At 44.2% G+C, this 26,907-nt stretch overlaps 1 protein-coding gene across 1 annotated transcript in view; it reads right to left on the bottom strand.

The window, feature by feature from the left end:
* Positions 1 to 26,614, bottom strand: part of LOC146797629 (uncharacterized) — a 100,449-nt gene extending 73,835 nt beyond the window's left edge. The window contains exon 1 of the mRNA XM_085627578.1: positions 26,519 to 26,614. Within this exon, the coding sequence (XP_085483704.1) occupies positions 26,519 to 26,585 (67 nt within the window). The 5' untranslated portion in view covers positions 26,586 to 26,614. The remainder of the gene's footprint in view (positions 1 to 26,518) is intronic.
* Positions 26,615 to 26,907: the final 293 nt, after the last annotated feature.

Genomic DNA, 26,907 nt, shown 5'->3' with positions numbered 1-26,907 from the left:
TTACATGTATGCTGGAACCAGATATTAAACAAAAACATCCCAACATCCTCCCCCACCCACTCCAACCCCCCAAACAGGTCGTGTATTGCCCACCCTAGAGTCAAGAACCTCCAACATAATCGGGAACCTTCCCATGGGGACGTGTCTAAGCCAGCTTCTCACCCCGGTGATAACAGGGCGGCCAGAAGATCTGCAGGCAACCCGGCCCGCTCGAGATCATAGTGACAAGATAAGGGTGCATGGTAGCGCGGCGGGAATTTATAGGATAGGGAGCAGATGGTCACAAATCATCGGTAGAACTGTTACCAAACGGCAGCGGCAGTTAAAGTACTTCTCATCAATACGATACCCATATCAGTCATTGTCACTCAGGTTTCCAGCCTCAGCCTCCGCTCCCCCCGTCTGCCGTTTCGGCTTCTTTCGGCCCACATGTTTGGCAAACTTCATCGCCTCCTTAGCCTCCGCAAAGAAGTGTGTGGTGCCTTCAAACGACACCTTGAGCTTCGCCGGGTACAGCAACGAATACGGGATCTGCGCCTGAAGGAGGAGTCTCTTGGCTGGGGCGAACTCCCTTCGCGCCGCTTGTACTGCTGTAGTAAAGTCTGGGTAAAATGATATCGCATTTCCCTGGTGCGTGATCTTTCCTCTCTCCCTCGCAAGTCTAAGGATAGTGTCTCTGTCCTGGTAGTTAAGGAGTTTAGCAATAATGGGCCTCGGAGGTGCCCCAACCGGCGGCTTTTGGCCCAGCGACCTATGTGCCCTCTCCACTACAAAGACCGCTGATAAGTGTGGGTCAAACAGCTCGTGTAGCAGGTCGGTGATGTACGTCTCCATTTTGGAGATGGCGGTCGTCTCCGGGATCCCCGTGACGCGGAGGTTGCTTCGGCGCGAGCGGGCCTCCAAATCATCGTTCTTTGCCCTTATGACGCTCAGCAGCCTATCCATGTGTAAGAGCTATTCCTTGGTCTCGACCTGAAACTCATGGAAGTCTGCAGCTCGTCCATCCAATGAGTCCAGACGCGTTTCGTGGGTGCTAACTTGCGTCTTGACCGACTCGAGCTGTGATGTCAGGGTGTCCAGCTTAGTATCGATGTTGCGGAGGCTGGATCTCATCTCCAGCATTAGGGTCCTCAGATCCTCCCCTTGGTCTTCCACCACCTGGCCGGGCCTGCTCTCCGCCGGCACCTCAGCTCCCGCGTCCACCTGCCGCGTCGGCCGCTTGCTGTCAAAGGTTATCTTCGACTGCTTGGCGTCGTGTTTCCCCATGGCAGCCGCCGAGGAGACCGCGCTTGGTCCACCAGATGGGGCGCGGCCCTCCCAGCCAAAGTGCAAGGCCCTGCGCTTCCCGCAGCAAACTCACAAGTAGGTGCCGGTCAGTTTCAGAACCGAAGCCGGCGTGGGCAACGTCCGGCCGTGCCCCGGGGTCAGAGCCACAGCTCCCTCTCATACGCCGGTAGTCCGCGGGCTGCCCACCACTGCTGCCTCCCTCTCTCCGCAGCTCGGTTATGGCTTCTAAGGTCTAGCAGCGTCGCCCTCAGGCAGGTGTCTTCACAATGCCCCCGGCCACACGACTCTCCACTCGCCCGCGGAGCACAGCTCACCTCCGCACAACGTCACGAGCGCCTCGGTGCAGGCCCTCGGCTCAGCCTCACATGTCCACTTCACCTTCGCACGTCAACAGCTCGCCAAGGCCATCCGCCAGTGATCGCGTCCCCCAGATATTGCTCCTCAATAGTTGCGGCCGCTCGCCATGCCAGCCCGTCAGTTTGCGGGCGCACGCGGATGGCAGCCCCTCGGCTAGACTCACCCGGGTAGTAGGGAGAGAGCGATCACGGTCCCCTCCTCCACAGTGCCGCTGTTCAGCCACGGTTTCTGCTCATCTCCCCCCCTCGGAGCGCATACCGTCTCGGGCGCCGATCAATGGTCTCCGTAGGTCGTCCACTCCGCACCGCAGCTTGATCGGGCATCTGCGGCATCTGCTGCCTCCCATCCGTAGCCGCAGTCCGGCGTCAGGCCTCGATCTAGCTGCCCGTCAGAGACGCCGGGCCTTCCGCCACGTGGGCGCCTCGGCCTCGATTTATGTATCGCCGCCTCCGGGTCACGGCAGCGGCAGCCTCCCACACCGGCGCGGCCGTCGCAGGGCCGTAGCTCCACCTTCAAAGCCTCCCGGCCTCCAGGATTTCACCTGCTGGTGCCTCGCTCCATGCGCTGCCGTCTCCGCAGATCTCGGCGGTCTCGGCGCGCCCGAAAGTTCAGGATTAGTTTCAGCATTAGATTCCGGCCGGCGGAGCTCGCTTAGGTCGCGGCCATTCCGCAACTCGGCAAGCCACGCCCCCAGTACGGAATATTTTGGGACTTTAATATCATAGACAGAATGTCGAGGGCTAAAATATTGAAAGGTAAGTGGGTATAAATTTCTATACCTAACTCCACATATATGTACCTTGAAAATATATTACAGAGATAGAAATTCTTCTGATATTTGACTGTTAATATCTTTGTACTCGTTTGAAGAATCTTAACAAAACCTTGGAGACCTATTCCATTTTCTACATTGGCAGAGTATGCACAGGTTAACGTTGATTGGCCAAAGGGGTCAAAGAAAAAGGGAAGTCTCCAAACAGATTTGGGCACCAATGAATTTTCCATAGACTTTGTACTCATGCAAAATGCCTACACGGTTTCTAATGAAATTTGGGAGGAACATAATTAGGGTGTGTAGATGATCCTTTTTGGTATTTGAAGTGTATTGCTTTTGAAGTAGTTAGGCTAAAAGGCAGGAAAACTTTGTGATATCTGATGCCCCAATAGTACCACAGTACTACTGTGTAAGTACAACACGGTATTATTGAACAATACTCAGCACTCCAAGCCCATTCACCAGTACCAAATATTCAACACATAATGTGAATCCATTGTCCATTTTTCCATGTAATAACATGAAGATCCTGGATTTGAATTCTATTTGATTCGTTGTTAAACATTTTCTCATAAAATGACATTGATTGTAGCTGTAGCCAACGTGTTTCGTCCTCAGACTTTTTCAGGCTACAACAATATCTATATAAATGTTATCTATAATTTGCTCCTAAATGATGAGCATTGTATATTGACACGACACTAAAACAACCTAATTTCATCATTTCATCATTCTGATATTCAATGAGCTATTTGATCAGTATTCTGCATGTTGGGTTAGATTTTGGGCCAGATGTATTAAACAGTTTTACCCATTCTGTGTCTTTTTTTTGTAGTCCTGAAGCAGTCCCAAGAGGGAGGGGGGGGGGCGGAATCGCATTGGCTATAGCTAAAATCAATGTAATTCTATGAGAAGATGTTTAATAAAGAATACAATAGAAATCAAATCCAGGATCTTTGTGATATCACATTGTAACATGGACAATTGATTCACATTATGTGCTGAGCATGTGGTACTGATGACTGGACTTGGAGTGCTAAGTAATATTTCAATAATTTAAGTTGCAAGGTGATTTCCTACTAGAGTATTGACTGGTGGCTGGTCCCTCAGACTTGTGCACCCAAATTTTCTTTTCCTTGTGGAATTAATCCAACACATTTAAGTCATAAGTGCGGGTCCGGCTCCCGCCCACCATCTTTTGTAAGACAAAACACAATATGATTGGTTAATCAAAGCCCTTCCAAAATGAAAAGGCAGCCATTTTGATTACAGCACCATGTAAATTGTGTTGGGTATTAACATAGGAAATAAAACAGATAAATGATGGTGGACAGGCAGCAATAAGTAAGCCACTGTAACAAACTGAGTTGTGGTAGGTGAAATGTGTTTTATAGGTTTATACCCTTTAAAAAATGTGTACAGAGTACCATGGTACTACTGTAGTAGTATCTAGAAAGTACTGCGGTACCTGTAATATAAATTCAAATAAATTCCCAACTCAAAATGTAACTATGCAATAAAGCCTTAGGTTGTTTGGAAAACTAAATATTGTTAGATATGTTGCACAAACCAACATTTCAGATTTGAAAGGAAGATATGGTTTCCATAGGTAATAGGAGGTACACCATTTGGATGATTTAGTGCTGCTTATCAATAGTTGATATTCAAATGACAAATAGAGGGAATTCTATGCAGACACTGTCTTGTTAACATGTTGCAAGCCTTTTCTAACTTAGCAACATTTAAAGTATTATGTCACTCCAGTCGACGCACTCTACTGTATGCCCCCCACTCTATGTCACTCCACTCTATGCTATTTCACTGTAGGCAACTCCACTATATGCCACTCAACTCTACGCTATTCCACTATACGTCACTACACTGCACCTCACTCACCTCTATGCCTCTTCATTATATGCCACTCCACTCTACGCCACTCTACTGTACGCTATTCCACTATACACCACACCACTGTATGTCACTCCACTCTCCACCACTCTAATGTACACCACTCCACCCTATGCCACTGTACTATGCCCTATTCCACTGTATGACAGTCCAATATACACCAACCAATCTACTCCACTTTACTGTATGCCACTCCACTCTATGCTGCTCCACTCTATGCTATTTCACTGAATGCCACTACACTGTATTTCACTCCTCTCTACACCATTCCACTCTACACCTCTACCCATTACACCACTCTACTGTACGCTATTCCACTCTATGCCAATCCACTGTATTCCACTCCACTCTACCCCACACGACTATACACTATTCCATTGAACGCCACTCCACTCTACACTACCACACTCCAGTCTACACCACACTACTGTATGCTATTCCACTCTACACCAGTCCACTGTACACCACTCCATTGTAAACTATTTCACTATACACCACTCCACTGCACGCCATTCCACTCTACGTCACTCCACTCTCCCCCACTCCACTCAATGTGACTCCACTCTACGCTATTCCACTCTACTGTTTGCCACTCCAATATATTTCACTCCACTGTATACCACTCCACTCTATTCTGTAACACTGTATCCCACTACACTGTACCTCATTCCACTCTACCCTACTACACTCTATGCCACTCTACTGTATGCTGTTCCACTCTATGCCACTCCAATCTATACCACTCCACTCTACCCCACTCCAATCTACTCTACGCTATTACACTGTATGCCACTACACTCTACCACACTCCACTATATGCTATTCCACTCTACACCACTCCACTGTACGTCAGTCTATGCCACTCAACTGCATGCCACTACACTCTATGCCACTACACTCTACGCTATTCCACTGTACCCAACTCCACTCCACTCAAGTATTCCACTGTATGCTATTCCACTCTACAACACTCCACTGTATGTCACTCCACTCTACACTATTCCATTATACGCCACTCCACTCTGTGTCATTCCGCTCTATGCCACTCCACTCTACCCCACTCCACTCTACACACTCCACTCTACAACACTCCACTGTACGCTATTCCACTCTACACCACTCCACTCTATGCTACTCCAGTCTACACCACTCTACTTTACGCCACTCCACTTTACGCTATTCCACTATGCACAACTCCACTGTACACCACTCCACTCTACACTCTTCAACTCTATGCCATTCCACTCTATACCACTCCACTGTACATTATTTCACTATACGCCACTCCATTCTATGGCATTCTGCTCTTTGCACCACTCCACTCTACGGTACTCCACTTTATGCTTTTTCACTCTATGATATTCCACTCGGTGCTACTCCACCCTATGCCACTCCACTGTACGTTACTCCACTGTACGCCACTCCACTTTATGCTATTCCACTGTATGCTACCATACTGTACCTCACTCCACTGTATGCCCCTCCACTCTACCCCATTTCACTCTACACCACTCCACTCTATGCTATTCCACTGTTTGCCACTCCACTCCACTCTATTATACTCCGCTCAAGGAAACTGTAATCCACTCAACAGCAGTCTACACTCCTCACCTCTACCACACTATACTCTATTCTATACAGCACTTTACTGTACAACAGTGTACTCCTGCCAATGCACTCTACTTTCCCCTTTGCTACTCTAAGCCACTCTACTCTATTCACCAACTCTCTACGAATTCCCTCTACGCCGCTCCACCCAACTTTACATGGCACACTACTGCACTTTATTCCACTGTACTTAACTACTGCACTCTACACCACTCTACTGTACGCTTCTCTATGGCACTCAATTCTATGACCTTCTATGCCACTCCACTCTACCATAATGTACTGCACTCTACTCTAATCCATGCCGCTCCACTGTACAGCAATTCACTATGTCACACACCACTCTACTCCACTCTGCAACACCTGCTGGCACTCTACAACACGCCAGTCCACTCCACTACACAACACCCCACTCCACTTTACAAGACTTTACTGCATTGTACGCTTCACTGTTCCACTCTACCCCACTCCACGCCACTCTAATCTAGAACATGTAACTCCAGTCCATGCTGCAACACTATACTGGACTGCACTCCACTGTACTCCACTGCACAACGGTTTACTCCACTCCATACTACTATATAATACCCTGTTCTACATCCCTTCATTCTACAACACTGTACTCCACTCTATGGCCCTACACTACACCACACAACTCTGTACTCCACTCTATACCCCTTCACCCTACTGTACAATATTCTACTCTACAACACTTTCCAACACTGTACGACACACACTCCAGTGTACTGTACAAGATGCTGCTCCAATTTATGACAGTTTACTTGAGTCTACGATATGCCTTTCTACTGTGCTGCACTCCACTCCACGCCATGTACTGTACAACACTATACGCTATGCCACTCCACTCTGCTGCACTCCAGTCTTCTCCACTCTGTGACACTACAACCTACTGTACTACACTGTATGACACTCTTCTCCACTGATCCGTATGACACTACACTTAATGACACTCCACTCAATGACACCGGACTCTAGGATCTGAAACACATTTTGAATTACAAAAAAAAAAGGAATTTTACTGATAGAATAAATAGTTTTCCTTTGGTTTTTTATATGTCCCTTGATATTTTTCCATTTTCTCTATGATATTATGATACCACAATATTGATATTGATAGTCTCAATTTCCTGTTGTACAATTATCCTGAGGCTGGTACTTGAATAACATTGTTTTTTAAATCCTTTGGATTCTTTTTATTATAATTACTATGTCTCTTTTTTGCTATTCATTTATAAATACTTTAGACAACTCCTGAATAGACTTCAAGTTACTACTTATATTTGCCATTTTAAATTTACATTTCAAAGAGGGAAATACTAATCATTGCTGATTTCTCTATTTTTTTAGCAGTCATGACACAAAAAATACCAGCTGTGTCGGTAAAATATTGGCCAGGTTGCAATCCTCAATGCCCTCCATTTTAGTTGCACCTTTCTTATTTTTCATGTTTAGTTGTGTTGTAATTAAACCCATTTTGTTTTGAATGCAAACACAATTTTTGACTTCATATCTACTTCAGTGAATATCTGTATGTATGGTTGTTGAAGGCCTGCACCAGTATTTGTTTTTTTTTTATATGTGAAACTTTCAAAATAAAGTTGTTAAAAACACATAAATGCCGATATGTAATTGAAGAAAACGTTGGAATGCTACCCTGAGTGATTGCCAGTGACTAGACAAATTGCAAGCATTCCTCCCATCACCTTTTGTGTGTTTGATGCCCTAAGTGGCAAAAGTATGCTCAGATGTGGGTCCAGTGCTCACTGTGCCACTGAAACCAAGCTACAACCGACTGAAGAGCCCCAATCAGTGCAAAGCCCTTCCTGGATTGCTTGTGTTTCAGTTCAGGGGAGGCCTAGTCTGGACGTTTGGGCTGGACTGTGGCTATTAGAGCAGGGTCACAACTGATTTGCATGTGGCTAAGCACGGTGAGCAAAATAATGATGGATTGGAATGCTACTCCAAGTCATTACCAGTGGTTAACAAATTGCAAGCATTTCCTCCGTCCTCTTTTGTGTGATATGTAGTTGAATCTAACTTTCTGTATCTGTCAGACAGCACTGGTGGAAAATGCCTTGCATTGCCGTGTATAATGCAGTGACAAACAAACGTCATATAGACTGCATGAGCAACTTAATTTCTGAATAGAATTCTATAGATCCATTTGGTTACTCATTTGTATTTGACTTGGACACCTTTCAACACAGCTGAATTTGCATTTACCATAGCAGGGTTAATGTAGACTCTCCTTGGATTGAAACCGCAAAGAACATGTGTCAGTGTGGAGTTCGGTATGAAAAACTTACCTTAACGAGACTGATGCAGGATTGGATGGCATGTTTGTACAAGCATAGATGTATGTACGTATGTACGTATGTATGTATGTATGTATGTATGTATGTATGTATGTATGTATGTATGTATGTATGTATGTATGTATATTTGAAAGTATGTTTGTATCAGAGTGTATTTATTAAATGTAGTGACCTAGGAACTAATATTCTCCTGCTAGAGAACAGGTCACTTGTGTTTCTTAATCCAACGTCTCAACCAAGAAGTGGCTAAAACCCCAGTGGGGTGGTGGAGTTAATAGCTTCCATGAAACTTCAACTTAGACTTTCACGAAGTTCTATATCACGGCTTTTTTCATGAATTATTTGACTCAGTAGTGGAGAAGAAACCTGCCCCGAAACCGTCTGCCACAGTTCTAACAAGCTAATTTTGGCCTTGGGGAACATCCTCACATTTGATCAGTGTCTAATTTGCAAAGCAAAGAGTGCGGTGCCCGCAGTTCTCCTTTGAAGCACACGACCTATGCGAAATACCAAGGCTTGTAGTCTTAAACCACCTCATGCCTCTTTAATTCACTACCAGACACTCCCTGTGGCTTTATCTCGATTGTGTAGGTTGATGCTCTCCTCATTTGTGACGGTTTTTGCGTCTTTCTCTTCCCCCGTCTTTCCGATTTGTGTGCTTTTCCCTCTCTTGCTCTCAGTAAATATCTAATGCAGAAAGATAAGTGGTGGTCCCTCAAAATAAATGCTGATGGCCTCAAATTAAGCAGTGATTTTGATGGTCTGAAAAATGTGTAAGAGAAGAGATGCCATTTGACGTAAACCTTCAGAAGGTCTCATTAATTCCTCAGGAATTCAGAAGTGAGGGATAAATTACAGGTTTCACTCCTCTCATGGGAACCATCTAGTTCCAGGCAATGAAAGCCAACACATACTGTTAATTAAAAATTATCACCCGGGATACTGAGTTTTGGAGGGGACCAGCGGGCTGTTATTGCACCTTCCTCTTTGCACCTCTACTGATGATGGTTTATGTTGCTTAATATAACATGCTGTTAAACACATATGTAGGCCACATTATGAAGTGTAGTATTCCACCCAGAGCGGTAACTCCAAGTGGAATTAAGCAGCTCAGATTTACATGTCTTTTTCAGGTCCAGAATTATCAGGTCTGCAAACTCCATACATGAAAAGTCTGGGCCTAAAAACACCAGACCTAACTTTGGTGCTGCAGGGACATGGGCTGTGGTCATCAGCACAGCCCAGTACCTGTCTGACAGCTGCAGCAGCACAAGGGAGGAGACAAAGCTTATTCAGGCCCATGGCAGACAGAAAGCCTACGCAAACTTCCCAGTTCCCTCTACCCCCAACCCGTGGCTGCAGGCTGATACTTTTTGACTCCTCAGGGCAGGAGGAAAATGTCAGCAGAGGCTTTTCCTCTCAATCGTGGAATACTGCCAGGAAAAGGACACAGTATATTTAAGTCTGGGAAGTTAGTCCCCATTCCAGGAAAAAAGAGTCATACATGCTGGAATTTGGTGCTTGGATACTGACCACAGTTATGGATTCCAGGCCTCAAGTATCCCTGCGCCAAATCGCTCAAATCACCCTGGCCTCCACCCTACCGATCCACAAGACCAGAACCGGAGGAAGATCTTTCTCCTACCTCGCCTCCAAGACCTTGAACACCCTGCCCCTCCACCTCAGGCAATCCGCGTCGTTCACCCAATTCAGGAAGGACCTCAAGACCTGACTCTTCGACTGAACCTCCACACCCAGAAGGATCAGCAGCCCCTCCCCAGCGCCTTCGGACCCTCACAGGTGAGTAGCCACGCTATACAAACTCCTGATTGATTGAAATGCCAGGCTACTCATAACGAGGACTAAAGCAAGCACTGCATCTCATGAGAACAGTACACATCTTTTTCATAATATTCCCAGTTCGATGCAGTGTTGTGAGTAGAGCTTGAAGCCAGGTATGGGATACCACTGTGCCAATGGGAAGTGTGAGAAAATATTACCGCATTCATTGCCGCAAAAAATATTCCCATGTCCTTATTGGCAGTGTCTGTATGCAGCTAGAGTGAGTTTGTCAGACCCATAGTGATTTTAAGAATTGGAGCAGAAGACTGACTCAGTGACTTTCTTTTACTCCTGGTTTAGTGCATTTGTGGGGGTATCTCCTAAGACAGACCCAGGGTCATGCTAGGGCCTCCTGGCAGCCTGAGGTAGCTTGGGCAGTTAGAATCTGGAGAGCCTCTGATCGTGGCTACAGACCCCCCAGAATATAGCAGCATGAATTAGCAAATTTAGCGGCACGAATATGGAAATTTAGCGGCACAAATATGGAAATTTAGCAGCAATTTTGCGGCATTTTAGTTTGCAGTTTTTCCTACAACAAACACAGATATCTTAGTTTTTAAAAGTATTTAACAAGCTGAAGCTATGTATATTTGGTTTATTTACAATGTAGACACTTTGTTTGGCTTCAAGGCTACATATATGTGTTTAAAAATAAATTATGCCCCTGAGGCCCTGCCGCGTGCCCCGTGTGCGGCGGGCCCAAAAAGAAGGCCACCTGGGCCCGCCGCACACCGGGCATGAGGCGGGCCCAACATTTGTTTAAAAAAAAAAATGATGCTCCCCAGGGCCTGCCGCATGCCCCGTGTGCGGCGGGCCCAAAAAGAATGACCCCCCGGGCCCTCCGCACATCGGGCACACGGCGGACCCACAACCATTTTAAGAAAAAAACAATGCCAGGAGGGGCCTGCCGTGTGCCCAGTGTGCGAAGGGTCGCAAAACATTATGCCCCTGGGCCCACCGCACACTGGGCACGTGGCGGGCCCACAACCCAAAAAAGAAAAAAAAAATGCCAGAAGGGGCCCGCTGCGTGCCCAGTGTGCGGCGGGCCCCAAAAACATTATGCCTCTGGGGCATGCGGCGGGCCCCTCCTGGCATTTATTTTTTTTAAATGGTTGTGGGCCCGCCGCGCGCCCAGTGTTCAGCGGGCCTCAGAGGCATAATGTTTTTGGGGCCCACAACCATTAAAAAAAAAAAATGCCAGGAGGTGCCCGCCTCCTTCTATTGTGACAGGTGTAGATCTAGGAGATGCTGCCTACATTCTCATACATACAAATAATATTGCAGACTGTCACACTTACCTTGCTATAATTGTCTGTATGCCTCATACAGATGACTCAAGGAGTGAATTAAGAACATAAAAGTCTTAATGTTTTTAGTTAGAATACCTTGATTGCAATCATCTTTTTGAAATTGACTTTCCAATGTACAGCATACTGGTAAAGTCTTGTATTCAACAGAGATAAGAAGTGGGCTTCATATTGGCTTTGCAGAGCCCACCTAGAACAACTCAAGAGGTTCCATCTTTGTTTAATAAAAATGTAATTCCATTCTCTACATAACCAACACAAACTCCCCCTGCAGGCGTTCTGAATGGAGTCTCATTCTGTTGTCTGCACCTGGTTGCTATGTGACCTGCTGTGGGCTCATGGACCACCAGGGAGACACTCCAGTGAACTACTGTAGGAGGGCACTTTTGTAAAAATCGCGCATCTTTTTACAAAAGTGCCGATTTCGCGGGCACTTTAGTAAAAATCGCGGCATTTTTGCAAAAGTGCCGATTTCACGGATTGCCGCGAAATCGCGAAAAAAAAAGGAATTTTACTGATAGAATAAATAGTTTTCCTTTGGTTTTTTATATGTCCCTTGATATTTTTCCATTTTCTCTATGATATCATGATACCACAATATTGATATTGATAGTCTCAATTTCCTGTTGTACAATTATCCTGAGGCTGGTACTTGAATAACATTGTTTTTTAAATTCTTTGGATTCTTTTTATTATAATTAATATGTCTCTTTTTTGCTATTCATTTATAAATACTTTAGACAACTCCTGAATAGACTTCAAGTTACTACGTATATTTGCTATTTTAAATTTACATTTCAAAGAGGGAAATACTAATCATTGCTGATTTCTCTATTTTTTTAGCAGTCATGACACAAAAAATACCAGCTGTGTCGGTAAAATATTGGCCAGGTTGCAATCCTCAATGCCTTCCATTTTAGTTGCACCTTTCTTATTTTTCATGTTTAGTTGTGTTGTAATTAAACCCATTTTGTTTTGAATGCAAACACAATTTTTGACTTCATATCTACTTCAGTGAATATCTGTATGTATGGTTGTTGAAGGCCTGCACCAGTATTTGTTTTTTTTTTATATGTGAAACTTTCAAAATAAAGTTGTTAAAAACACATAAATGCCGATATGTAATTGAAGAAAACGTTGGAATGCTACCCTGAGTGATTGCCAGTGATTAGACAAATTGCAAGCATTCCTCCCATCACCTTTTGTGTGTTTGATGCCCTAAGTCAGTGGTTCCCAAACTTTTGACTCCTGAGAACCCCACTGAGTCACCACTGGAAGTCGGGGACCCCCAAGCAATTTGTATGATTTACATTTCAAACGTTAAAACTGTAATTCGTAAAAAATAAACACATGTGTGCCCACAAAACAAATACTCGAATTACTAAGGATTTTAGAGGCATATTTACAAACCCCTACCACCATGGAAACATCACTTTTTGCAACGTTCGCGTGTCGATAGGGGCTTCGCCTTATTTACAAGGCAGCGGTAAGCCACTTAACATGGCTTAACGCTGTCTTTTAAATAAGGCCCCCTTTCGCGCAATGCTTAGCGTGAAAGGGGTGGGTAGTGGGTTTTGCAGTGGGTGTTTCTCCGCAAAATCCATTGATTTTGATGCTGCCCCCTATTCACAGGGGCAGCGTAAATAGAAGGCAGCGCCAAAATTAACACCAGGGAAAACCAGGTCTTAACTTGGCGAAACGAGGAGAAATGCTTTATATCTCCTCATTTTTGCTTTTTCCATGTGTGCTGCCTTGTGCAGCACACATGGAAAAATCAAAACGCCTTGCATTGTTTATGTTCAGGAAGGTGACCCTTCCTGCACATAAATTATCATTAAAAAAATTGCATTTTGTAACTTCCATATGTGCTGCATTAAGCAGCACGCATACAAGTGACAAAACCCCATTTCAAGATTGTTTATGTGCAGGAAGGGGGACCTTCCTTTACATAAACAATCTTCCCCTGCACGCAGACACCCTTGCACTGTGTTGCAAGGGTGCCTGCATTGGTGCTACACTGCTAAGTGTAGCACCAGCACAGGGCGAAATGTAGGGCTGCACTAAATTCTTGTAAATATGGTGCAGCCCTGCGTTTCTGAAGTGGCGGCGCGTGTCGTTAAGCCACAGAGGCTAACAACACGCTCCACCACTACTTTTGTAAATATCCCCCTTAGTATTTTATATTGAAAGAATTTGCAAAAAACTGAAATTTTAATGGGAAGGTTGGTGCTGCATCTCTATGACTAACTTTTAAATGGTTGGTTTTATTTCGCAGTACGAGGCTCCTACACCTGCCAGGGCCAGACTGGAAACCCAAAGCAGCCCTGGCAAATGTTTTCAGACCAGTCCCCATACGGTGCACACCAAGTGCATTGAGTGTGAATGACCACTACAAAGGGGGCTTTGAGAGTCTCTACCCCCAAAGAAATTTAGAAAACAATGGTGCAGTCTACAACACGTTTATCACTTTACATCACACACATATAGAGACAATTAATCATAAGTGTAAATCAGTGTATAGAAAATGTTACATAAGGCAAAGGGGACTACAAGGTGTAGGATTCACATGTCATTTATACTGGTAGGCATTTGTAAAGAGTGCTTGGTCTGGAGAAGCACAAAAAACTCGAAATTCAGAACATAAGACAGTGGTTAGCATTGACTTTAACAATAAAAATGTTTTTCCACCCTGATAAACCTTTTTAGCAGCATCGGGATAATGAAAGACCGGGAAAAAACATAAGTTACTAACTTGTACCATGCAGTTTGCAAGCAGCTCTTTGATGACAGTTTATAGGTCACTGTGCTAGATTACGGTTGTCACTTATGTACTGCACAGTAACAAAGTAATCTTTGTGACAAAAGCAGTAACCCACTCACCTATGCACATAAAATACTGTTATTTAAAATGCATGGTACACGTTCTTTGCAATAGGCATATTAACCCTCTGTGCTACATTAGATAACTCAAAGCTGCCACAGGACAAAACTCTAATCTCTCTCCAGCAGGTACATTAATCACTGTGTTATCTTGACACTTTTATTGTTGCTGGAAAACTGCTAATTATACAAGTGCAGTGCTTTTTAAACCGCTGCCTGCGGACCCCCTGGGAAAGTGTCAGGGACCCCTGGGGTCCCCGGACCACAGTTTGGGAAACACTGCCCTAAGTGGCAAAAGTATGCTCAGATGTGGGTCCAGTGCTCACTTTGCCACTGAAACCAAGCTACAACCGACTGAAGAGCCCCAATCAGTGCAAAGCCCTTCCTGGATTGTTTGTGTTTCAGTTCAGGGGAGGCCTAGTCTGGACGTTTGGGCTGGACTGTGGCTATCAGAGCAGGGTCAAAACTGATTTGCATGTGGCTAAGTCAAAACGGAGGTGGCACGGTGAGCAAAATAATGATGGATTGGAATGCTACTCCAAGTCATTACCAGTGGTTAACAAACTGCAAGCATTTCCTCCGTCCTCTTTTGTGTGATATGTAGTTGAATCTAACTTTCTGTATCTGTCAGACAGCACTGGTGGAAAATGCCTTGCATTGCCGTGTATAATGCAGTGACAAACAAACGTCATATAGACTGCATGAGCAACTTAAATTCTGAATAGAATTCTATAGATCCATTTGGTTACTCATTTGTATTTGACTTGGACACCTTTCAACACAGCTGAATTTGCATTTACCATAGCAGGGTTAATGTAGACTCTCCTTGGATTGAAACCGCAAAGAACATGTGTCAGTGTGGAGTTCGGTATGAAAAACTTACCTTAACGAGACTGATGCAGGATTGGATGGCATGTTTGTACAAGCATAGATGTATGTACGTATGTACGTATGTACGTATGTATGTATGTATGTATGTATGTATGTATGTATGTATGTATGTATGTATGTATATTTGAAAGTATGTTTGTATCAGAGTGTATTTATTAAATGTAGTGACCTAGGAACTAATATTCTCCTGCTAGAGAACAGGTCACTTGTGTTTCTTAATCCAACGTCTCAACCAAGAAGTGGCTAAAACCCCAGTGGGGTGGTGGAGTTAATAGCTTCCATGAAACTTCAACTTAGACTTTCACGAAGTTCTATATCACGGCTTTTTTCATGAATTATTTGACTCAGTAGTGGAGAAGAAACCTGCCCCGAAACCGTCTGCCACAGTTCTAACAAGCTAATTTTGGCCTTGGGGAACATCCTCACATTTGATCAGTGTCTAATTTGCAAAGCAAAGAGTGCGGTGCCCGCAGTTCTCCTTTGAAGCACACGACCTATGCGAAATACCAAGGCTTGTAGTCTTAAACCACCTCATGCCTCTTTAATTCACTACCAGACACTCCCTGTGGCTTTATCTCGATTGTGTAGGTTGATGCTCTCCTCATTTGTGACGGTTTTTGCGTCTTTCTCTTCCCCCGTCTTTCCGATTTGTGTGCTTTTCCCTCTCTTGCTCTCAGTAAATATCTAATGCAGAAAGATAAGTGGTGGTCCCTCAAAATAAATGCTGATGGCCTCAAATTAAGCAGTGATTTTGATGGTCTGAAAAATGTGTAAGAGAAGAGATGCCATTTGACGTAAACCTTCAGAAGGTCTCATTAATTCCTCAGGAATTCAGAAGTGAGGGATAAATTACAGGTTTCACTCCTCTCATGGGAACCATCTAGTTCCAGGCAATGAAAGCCAACACATACTGTTAATTAAAAATTATCACCCGGGATACTGAGTTTTGGAGGGGACCAGCGGGCTGTTATTGCACCTTCCTCTTTGCACCTCTACTGATGATGGTTTATGTTGCTTAATATAACATGCTGTTAAACACATATGTAGGCCACATTATGAAGTGTAGTATTCCACCCAGAGCGGTAACTCCAAGTGGAATTAAGCAGCTCAGATTTACATGTCTTTTTCAGGTCCAGAATTATCAGGTCTGCAAACTCCATACATGAAAAGTCTGGGCCTAAAAACACCAGACCTAACTTTGGTGCTGCAGGGACATGGGCTGTGGTCATCAGCACAGCCCAGTACCTGTCTGACAGCTGCAGCAGCACAAGGGAGGAGACAAAGCTTATTCAGGCCCATGGCAGACAGAAAGCCTACGCAAACTTCCCAGTTCCCTCTACCCCCAACCCGTGGCTGCAGGCTGATACTTTTTGACTCCTCAGGGCAGGAGGAAAATGTCAGCAGAGGCTTTTCCTCTCAATCGTGGAATACTGCCAGGAAAAGGACACAGTATATTTAAGTCTGGGAAGTTAGTCCCCATTCCAGGAAAAAAGAGTCATACATGCTGGAATTTGGTGCTTGGATACTGACCACAGTTATGGATTCCAGGCCTCAAGTATCCCTGCGCCAAATCGCTCAAATCACCCTGGCCTCCACCCTACCGATCCACAAGACCAGAACCGGAGGAAGATCTTTCTCCTACCTCGCCTCCAAGACCTTGAACACCCTGCCCCTCCACCTCAGGCAATCCGCGTCGTTCACCCAATTCAGGAAGGACCTCAAGACCTGACTCTTCGACTGAACCTCCACACCCAGAAGGATCAGCAGCCCCTCCCCAGCGCCTTCGGACCCTCACAGGTGAGTAGCCACGCTATACAAACTCCTGATTGATTGAAATGCCAGGCTACTCATAACGAGGACTAAAGCAAGCACTGCATCTCATGAGAACAGTACACATCTTTTTCATAATATTCCCAGTTCGATGCAGTGTTGTGAGTAGAGCTTGAAGCCAGGTATGGGATACCACTGTGCCAATGGGAAGTGTGAGAAAATATTACCGCATTCATTGCCGCAAAAAATATTCCCATGTCCTTATTGGCAGTGTCTGTATGCAGCTAGAGTGAGTTTGTCAGACCCATAGTGATTTTAAGAATTGGAGCAGAAGACTGACTCAGTGACTTTCTTTTACTCCTGGTTTAGTGCATTTGTGGGGGTATCTCCTAAGACAGACCCAGGGTCATGCTAGGGCCTCCTGGCAGCCTGAGGTAGCTTGGGCAGTTAGAATCTGGAGAGCCTCTGATCGTGGCTACAGACCCCCCAGAATATAGCAGCATGAATTAGCAAATTTAGCGGCACGAATATGGAAATTTAGCGGCACAAATATGGAAATTTAGCAGCAATTTTGCGGCATTTTAGTTTGCAGTTTTTCCTACAACAAACACAGATATCTTAGTTTTTAAAAGTATTTAACAAGCTGAAGCTATGTATATTTGGTTTATTTACAATGTAGACACTTTGTTTGGCTTCAAGGCTACATATATGTGTTTAAAAATAAATTATGCCCCTGAGGCCCTGCCGCGTGCCCCGTGTGCGGCGGGCCCAAAAAGAAGGCCACCTGGGCCCGCCGCACACCGGGCATGAGGCGGGCCCAACATTTGTTTAAAAAAAAAAATGATGCTCCCCAGGGCCTGCCGCATGCCCCGTGTGCGGCGGGCCCAAAAAGAATGACCCCCCGGGCCCTCCGCACATCGGGCACACGGCGGACCCACAACCATTTTAAGAAAAAAACAATGCCAGGAGGGGCCTGCCGTGTGCCCAGTGTGCGAAGGGTCGCAAAACATTATGCCCCTGGGCCCACCGCACACTGGGCACGTGGCGGGCCCACAACCCAAAAAAGAAAAAAAAAATGCCAGAAGGGGCCCGCTGCGTGCCCAGTGTGCGGCGGGCCCCAAAAACATTATGCCTCTGGGGCATGCGGCGGGCCCCTCCTGGCATTTATTTTTTTTAAATGGTTGTGGGCCCGCCGCGCGCCCAGTGTTCAGCGGGCCTCAGAGGCATAATGTTTTTGGGGCCCACAACCATTAAAAAAAAAAAATGCCATGAGGTGCCCGCCTCCTTCTATTGTGACAGGTGTAGATCTAGGAGATGCTGCCTACATTCTCATACATACAAATAATATTGCAGACTGTCACACTTACCTTGCTATAATTGTCTGTATGCCTCATACAGATGACTCAAGGAGTGAATTAAGAACATAAAAGTCTTAATGTTTTTAGTTAGAATACCTTGATTGCAATCATCTTTTTGAAATTGACTTTCCAATGTACAGCATACTGGTAAAGTCTTGTATTCAACAGAGATAAGAAGTGGGCTTCATATTGGCTTTGCAGAGCCCACCTAGAACAACTCAAGAGGTTCCATCTTTGTTTAATAAAAATGTAATTCCATTCTCTACATAACCAACACAAACTCCCCCTGCAGGCGTTCTGAATGGAGTCTCATTCTGTTGTCTGCACCTGGTTGCTATGTGACCTGCTGTGGGCTCATGGACCACCAGGGAGACACTCCAGTGAACTACTGTAGGAGGGCACTTTTGTAAAAATCGCGCATCTTTTTACAAAAGTGCCGATTTCGCGGGCACTTTAGTAAAAATCGCGGCATTTTTGCAAAAGTGCCGATTTCACGGATTGCCGCGAAATCGCGAAAAAAAAAGGAATTTTACTGATAGAATAAATAGTTTTCCTTTGGTTTTTTATATGTCCCTTGATATTTTTCCATTTTCTCTATGATATCATGATACCACAATATTGATATTGATAGTCTCAATTTCCTGTTGTACAATTATCCTGAGGCTGGTACTTGAATAACATTGTTTTTTAAATTCTTTGGATTCTTTTTATTATAATTAATATGTCTCTTTTTTGCTATTCATTTATAAATACTTTAGACAACTCCTGAATAGACTTCAAGTTACTACGTATATTTGCTATTTTAAATTTACATTTCAAAGAGGGAAATACTAATCATTGCTGATTTCTCTATTTTTTTAGCAGTCATGACACAAAAAATACCAGCTGTGTCGGTAAAATATTGGCCAGGTTGCAATCCTCAATGCCTTCCATTTTAGTTGCACCTTTCTTATTTTTCATGTTTAGTTGTGTTGTAATTAAACCCATTTTGTTTTGAATGCAAACACAATTTTTGACTTCATATCTACTTCAGTGAATATCTGTATGTATGGTTGTTGAAGGCCTGCACCAGTATTTGTTTTTTTTTTATATGTGAAACTTTCAAAATAAAGTTGTTAAAAACACATAAATGCCGATATGTAATTGAAGAAAACGTTGGAATGCTACCCTGAGTGATTGCCAGTGATTAGACAAATTGCAAGCATTCCTCCCATCACCTTTTGTGTGTTTGATGCCCTAAGTCAGTGGTTCCCAAACTTTTGACTCCTGAGAACCCCACTGAGTCACCACTGGAAGTCGGGGACCCCCAAGCAATTTGTATGATTTACATTTCAAACGTTAAAACTGTAATTCGAAAAAAATAAACACATGTGTGCCCACAAAACAAATACTCAAATTACTAAGGATTTTAGAGGCATATTTACAAACCCCTACCACCATGGAAACATCACTTTTTGCAACGTTCGCGTGTCGATAGGGGCTTCGCCTTATTTACAAGGCAGCGGTAAGCCACTTAACATGGCTTAACGCTGTCTTTTAAATAAGGCCCCCTTTCGCGCAATGCTTAGCGTGAAAGGGGTGGGTAGTGGGTTTTGCAGTGGGTGTTTCTCCGCAAAATCCATTGATTTTGATGCTGCCCCCTATTCACAGGGGCAGCATAAATAGAAGGCAGCGCCAAAATTAACACCAGGGAAAACCAGGTCTTAACTTGGCGAAACGAGGAGAAATGCTTTATATCTCCTCATTTTTGCTTTTTCCATGTGTGCTGCCTTGTGCAGCACACATGGAAAAATCAAAACGCCTTGCATTGTTTATGTTCAGGAAGGTGACCCTTCCTGCACATAAATTATCATTAAAAAAATTGCATTTTGTAACTTCCATATGTGCTGCATTAAGCAGCACGCATACAAGTGACAAAACCCCATTTCAAGATTGTTTATGTGCAGGAAGGGGGACCTTCCTTTACATAAACAATCTTCCCCTGCACGCAGACACCCTTGCACTGTGTTGCAAGGGTGCCTGCATTGGTGCTACACTGCTAAGTGTAGCACCAGCACAGGGCGAAATGTAGGGCTGCACTAAATTCTTGTAAATATGGTGCAGCCCTGCGTTTCTGAAGTGGCGGCGCGTGTCGTTAAGCCACAGAGGCTAACAACACGCTCCACCACTACTTTTGTAAATATCCCCCTTAGTATTTTATATTGAAAGAATTTGCAAAAAACTGAAATTTTAATGGGAAGGTTGGTGCTGCATCTCTATGACTAACTTTTAAATGGTTGGTTTTATTTCGCAGTACGAGGCTCCTACACCTGCCAGGGCCAGACTGGAAACCCAAAGCAGCCCTGGCAAATGTTTTCAGACCAGTCCCCATACGGTGCACACCAAGTGCATTGAGTGTGAATGACCACTACAAAGGGGGCTTTGAGAGTCTCTACCCCCAAAGAAATTTAGAAAACAATGGTGCAGTCTACAACACGTTTATCACTTTACATCACACACATATAGAGACAATTAATCATAAGTGTAAATCAGTGTATAGAAAATGTTACATAAGGCAAAGGGGACTACAAGGTGTAGGATTCACATGTCATTTATACTGGTAGGCATTTGTAAAGAGTGCTTGGTCTGGAGAAGCACAAAAAACTCGAAATTCAGAACATAAGACAGTGGTTAGCATTGACTTTAACAATAAAAATGTTTTTCCACCCTGATAAACCTTTTTAGCAGCATCGGGATAATGAAAGACCGGGAAAAAACATAAGTTACTAACTTGTACCATGCAGTTTGCAAGCAGCTCTTTGATGACAGTTTATAGGTCACTGTGCTAGATTACGGTTGTCACTTATGTACTGCACAGTAACAAAGTAATCTTTGTGACAAAAGCAGTAACCCACTCACCTATGCACATAAAATACTGTTATTTAAAATGCATGGTACACGTTCTTTGCAATAGGCATATTAACCCTCTGTGCTACATTAGATAACTCAAAGCTGCCACAGGACAAAACTCTAATCTCTCTCCAGCAGGTACATTAATCACTGTGTTATCTTGACACTTTTATTGTTGCTGGAAAACTGCTAATTATACAAGTGCAGTGCTTTTTAAACCGCTGCCTGCGGACCCCCTGGGAAAGTGTCAGGGACCCCTGGGGTCCCCGGACCACAGTTTGGGAAACACTGCCCTAAGTGGCAAAGTATGCTCAGATGTGGGTCCAGTGCTCACTTTGCCACTGAAACCAAGCTACAACCGACTGAAGAGCCCCAATCAGTGCAAAGCCCTTCCTGGATTGTTTGTGTTTCAGTTCAGGGGAGGCCTAGTCTGGACGTTTGGGCTGGACTGTGGCTATCAGAGCAGGGTCAAAACTGATTTGCATGTGGCTAAGTCAAAACGGAGGTGGCACGGTGAGCAAAATAATGATGGATTGGAATGCTACTCCAAGTCATTACCAGTGGTTAACAAACTGCAAGCATTTCCTCCGTCCTCTTTTGTGTGATATGTAGTTGAATCTAACTTTCTGTATCTGTCAGACAGCACTGGTGGAAAATGCCTTGCATTGCCGTGTATAATGCAGTGACAAACAAACGTCATATAGACTGCATGAGCAACTTAAATTCTGAATAGAATTCTATAGATCCATTTGGTTACTCATTTGTATTTGACTTGGACACCTTTCAACACAGCTGAATTTGCATTTACCATAGCAGGGTTAATGTAGACTCTCCTTGGATTGAAACCGCAAAGAACATGTGTCAGTGTGGAGTTCGGTATGAAAAACTTACCTTAACGAGACTGATGCAGGATTGGATGGCATGTTTGTACAAGCATAGATGTATGTACGTATGTACGTATGTACGTATGTATGTATGTATGTATGTATGTATGTATGTATGTATGTATGTATGTATATTTGAAAGTATGTTTGTATCAGAGTGTATTTATTAAATGTAGTGACCTAGGAACTAATATTCTCCTGCTAGAGAACAGGTCACTTGTGTTTCTTAATCCAACGTCTCAACCAAGAAGTGGCTAAAACCCCAGTGGGGTGGTGGAGTTAATAGCTTCCATGAAACTTCAACTTAGACTTTCACGAAGTTCTATATCACGGCTTTTTTCATGAATTACTTGACTCAGTAGTGGAGAAGAAACCTGCCCCGAAACCGTCTGCCACAGTTCTAACAAGCTAATTTTGGCCTTGGGGAACATCCTCACATTTGATCAGTGTCTAATTTGCAAAGCAAAGAGTGCGGTGCCCGCAGTTCTCCTTTGAAGCACACGACCTATGCGAAATACCAAGGCTTGTAGTCTTAAACCACCTCATGCCTCTTTAATTCACTACCAGACACTCCCTGTGGCTTTATCTCGATTGTGTAGGTTGATGCTTTCCTCCTTTGTGACGGTTTTTGCGTCTTTCTCTTCCCCCGTCTTTCCGATTTGTGTGCTTTTCCCTCTCTTGCTCTCAGTAAATATCTAATGCAGAAAGATAAGTGGTGGTCCCTCAAAATAAATGCTGATGGCCTCAAATTAAGCAGTGATTTTGATGGTCTGAAAAATGTGTAAGAGAAGAGATGCCATTTGACTAAAGCTCAGAAGGTCTCATTCATTCCTCAGGAATTCAGAAGTGAGGGATAAATTACAGGTTTCACTCCTCTCATGGGAACCATCTAGTTCCAGGCAATGAAAGCCAACACATACTGTTAATTAAAAATGATCACCCGGGATACTGAGTTTTGGAGGGGACCAGCGGGCTGTTATTGCACCTTCCTCTTTGCACCTCTACTGAAGATGGTTTATGTTGCTTAATATAACATGCTGTTAAACACATATGTAGGCCACATTATGAAGTGTAGTATTCCACCCAGAGCGGTAACTCCAAGTGGAATTAAGCAGCTCAGATTTACATGTCTTTTTCAGGTCCAGAATTATCAGGTCTGCAAACTCCATACATGAAAAGTCTGGGCCTAAAAACACCAGACCTAACTTTGGTGCTGCAGGGACATGGGCTGTGGTCATCAGCACAGCCCAGTACCTGTCTGACAGCTGCAGCAGCACAAGGGAGGAGACAAAGCTTATTCAGGCCCATGGCAGACAGAAAGCCTACGCAAACTTCCCAGTTCCCTCTCCCCCCAACCCGTGGCTGCAGGCTGATACTTTTTGACTCCTCAGGGCAGGAGGAAAATGTCAGCAGAGGCTTTTCCTCTCAATCATGGAATACTGCCAGGAAAAGGACACAGTATATTTAAGTCTGGGAAGTTAGTCCCCATTCCAGGAACAAAAGAGTCATACATGCTGGAATTTGGTGCTTGGATACTGACCACAGTCATGGATTCCAGGCCTCAAGTTTCTCTGTGCCAAATTGCTCAACTTGCCCTGGCCTCCATCCTACCGATCCACAAGACCAGAACCGGAGGAAGATCTTTCTCTTACCTCGCCGCCAAGACCTTGAACACCCTGCCCCTCCACCTCAGGCAATCCTCGTCGTTCGACTGAACCTCCACACCCAGAAGGATCAGCAGCCCCCCAGCGCCTTGGGACCCTCACGGGTGAGTAGCTACTCTATACAAACTCCTGATTGATTGAAATGCCAGGCGACTCATAACGAGGACTAAAGCAAGCACTGCATCTCATGAGAACAGTACACATCTTTTTCATAATATTCCCAGTTTGATGCAGTGTTGTGAGTGGAGCTTGAAGCCAGGTATGGGATACCACTGTGCCAATGGGAAGTGTGAGAAAATATTACCGCATTCATTGCCGCAAAAAATATTCCCATGTCCTTATTGGCAGTGTCTGTATGCAGCTAGAGTGAGTTTGTCAGACCCATAGTGATTTTGAGAATTGGAGCAGAAGACTGACTCAGTGACTTTTTTTGACTCCTGGTTTATTGCATTTGTGGGGGTATCTCCTAGGACAGACCCAGGGTCATGCTAGGGCCTCCTGGCAGCCTGAGGTTGCTTGGACAGTTAGAATCTGGAGAGCCTCTGAACCTGGCTAGTAGGCGAAGTAGGACGCATAGGCCAGTGTACAGGGCACAGTCAGAACGGGGTATGTTGGGAGCTATAACGTCTTGTTAATTCACATTAATCAACAAGCATTGGCACTGAAAACCTTTAACTTGTCTTTTCCATGAGGAGAGCGAGGCACACACTGTCATCATACTATGACAGTAGAGAGTGACATTTAGATTGTGTTAAATGTTGTATTATTTGTGCTTTGTCATGCTATGCCACTACAACACCAATTCCCTAAGGAAAGTAACAGAGATAGTACGAAAATGTGGATAATGTGGACAAACATTGTGTTTACTAATATTAACGACAATTCTGGAGTCTTAAACTCACATGGCCAAGTTACTATTTTTGGAAGCCGCTGGTACTAAGACGAGGTATTTTGACCCACTGAAAAGTAAATTCCATTTATTTTTTAGAATGACCTAAAATTCGTATTCTCTATAAAACAAAGTAGCCACATATGCCTGTCCACTGCCATATTCATTTTAGAAATCCTGAAAAGCTAGAGTGTAAACTGTACTCCGTGTCATCACCAACACTGCTCCCAGTCCTGAGTTGTTAACTGGCATATCATAGCCATCATATAGTCTGATTAGCAAAATGCAGGCAAACAACTACAGCACCCAGAATGCATTAGGATAGCAACAGGATTTTAACTATTGTCCATGCTGACATGCAGTGTTGGTCACCCTATAAAAACGTGATTGTATTTCTATTAGTTGTGTTGATTGAGCGCAGTGCTAACTAGTTTCACAAACGAAAGCACGTTATGTGTGTGTGTTTCTGGGTTGTGTGTGTGCGGGTGTGGGTGTGTGTGTGTGTGTGTGTAGCTGTGTGATTTATGCCTACCTGCAGAGTACCACGATGCTGTATACAAACGGGATTTACAGAAAGGATATGGTGTGAGAAAGGATGCAGGTGTGGACAAGAGAAGCACACATGGGTGGGCATCCAGTTTTTACAATATGTCCAGGGCCCACCGGAGTGACAACGATTGGGAGATGGCAGGATGGACGTCAGGAAAGAGAAAGAGGTGCAAGGCGCACAAGTTGCAGTCATGGAGAAGGGGTTATGGTTACAGTGGAGGATGCGTGGAAATGGCTTGGTTAAGTCCTGAGATAGGAGGAGATGAGCCTGTGACCACAAGACAGCTGGCTCAGAAAGAGGGACTCATGATTACAATCAAAATCCTGATTGCACTGTGTGCAGAGCAACATAATGACACAAAAAATAACAGGGCACATTGCAACAGACAGTCAAACTAGAACACAACTCAACAATCTCAGTACAACACATCAAACTCGCATTGCATTAATACAGCATAAAAATATAAGCTGCATAAAAAACAAGAGACAATATTACCTTCACAAGATGCCACACAACAAATATGTACAAACATACTTGCCACACTTTGCCACCTTCTCAGGCCTTTTTTGATTGGTGATAGGTGTTTGTACCAGGCACTGCCTTAACTTACCATCAAAGACATGAAGTAGTGTCAGTTACAGATGTTTGTTATCCGCGATAGTGAGCCCATACCTTATTACACGTCTGACTTTATTTGACGGTATTTTAATGGCTGATGACTGCCTGCTTGCATTCTTCTTGGGAACTGTATTCATGGAGATTTAAATGTGTTGATACTGTCTAATTCGCATGGTTAATTGCAATAGATTAGTAAAAAGATGGTGAGGTCTGGCAATTGTGTGGTATTGCAAGTGTATTTATATAGCGTTTACTACCAGCGAAGAGGCGTTTTGAGGTCCTTTGTATTTGAACAGGCAAAAAACTTTTATGTGACTCGAGCTAAAAATGTATGATGAATATGAACGCTGACAATTCACCTTACTAATTTGACTAAACACAATTTCATAACTAAATGCTTTAAAACGGTTTTCACACAGATAGGTCTACCATATATTCCCAGCGTGATGGCAGACGGATAAAACTAGAACAGAAATTTTAAAAAAAGATGGCCAAGGCGACCTAAACCTACCCCCTGACGCTCCTACTTTGCTCTCATTCACCCAGGGCACGGATTTTGAATATTGTGAAAGGTAGGGGTGCAACCTGGGTTACTCCAATCAATGCTAAATACATTTTAAATTCCTCTCGCACTTGAGATGAGAAGGATCTCCGGAATTCCTATCCGTCCCACTCCCCTATACCACGGTTATTCTAAACTCTTACCTGAATCCGTTTGACCAAAAAGCATTGAAAGAACTGCAAACAAAGATATGGCCAACATGGGCTTCATTGCTGCTTCCACTCTGTCTAGAGCACTCATCCCTACTTTCCGCAGGGCCCTTTTAATACCCCTGCTCCGGACACGCCTCTAGCAAAGCCCACTTTCTGCATGAGGATCCTAGATCTGGCGTATTGCCATGGATGGCGGCCATGTCATGTTTCAATATGGTTATTAAAATGGCCGCCAGGTTATAAGTATGTTCTGTTGAAGGATGGTGGCATTTAATAAGATTTCATGTATCCAGTGACTCCTGCTATCAGATGGAGACAGCTCATGGTCTTATGGCACCCGAGAGCTATCAGATGAACACAAACTCTACCTGGCGGAGAAT

The sequence above is a fragment of the Triturus cristatus genome, chromosome 9 (assembly GCF_964204655.1).
Source record: "Triturus cristatus chromosome 9, aTriCri1.1, whole genome shotgun sequence".
Taxonomy (NCBI): domain Eukaryota; kingdom Metazoa; phylum Chordata; class Amphibia; order Caudata; family Salamandridae; genus Triturus; species Triturus cristatus.
Note: the sequence above shows the minus strand (reverse complement) of the source record. Positions and strands in the feature narration are given on the sequence as shown.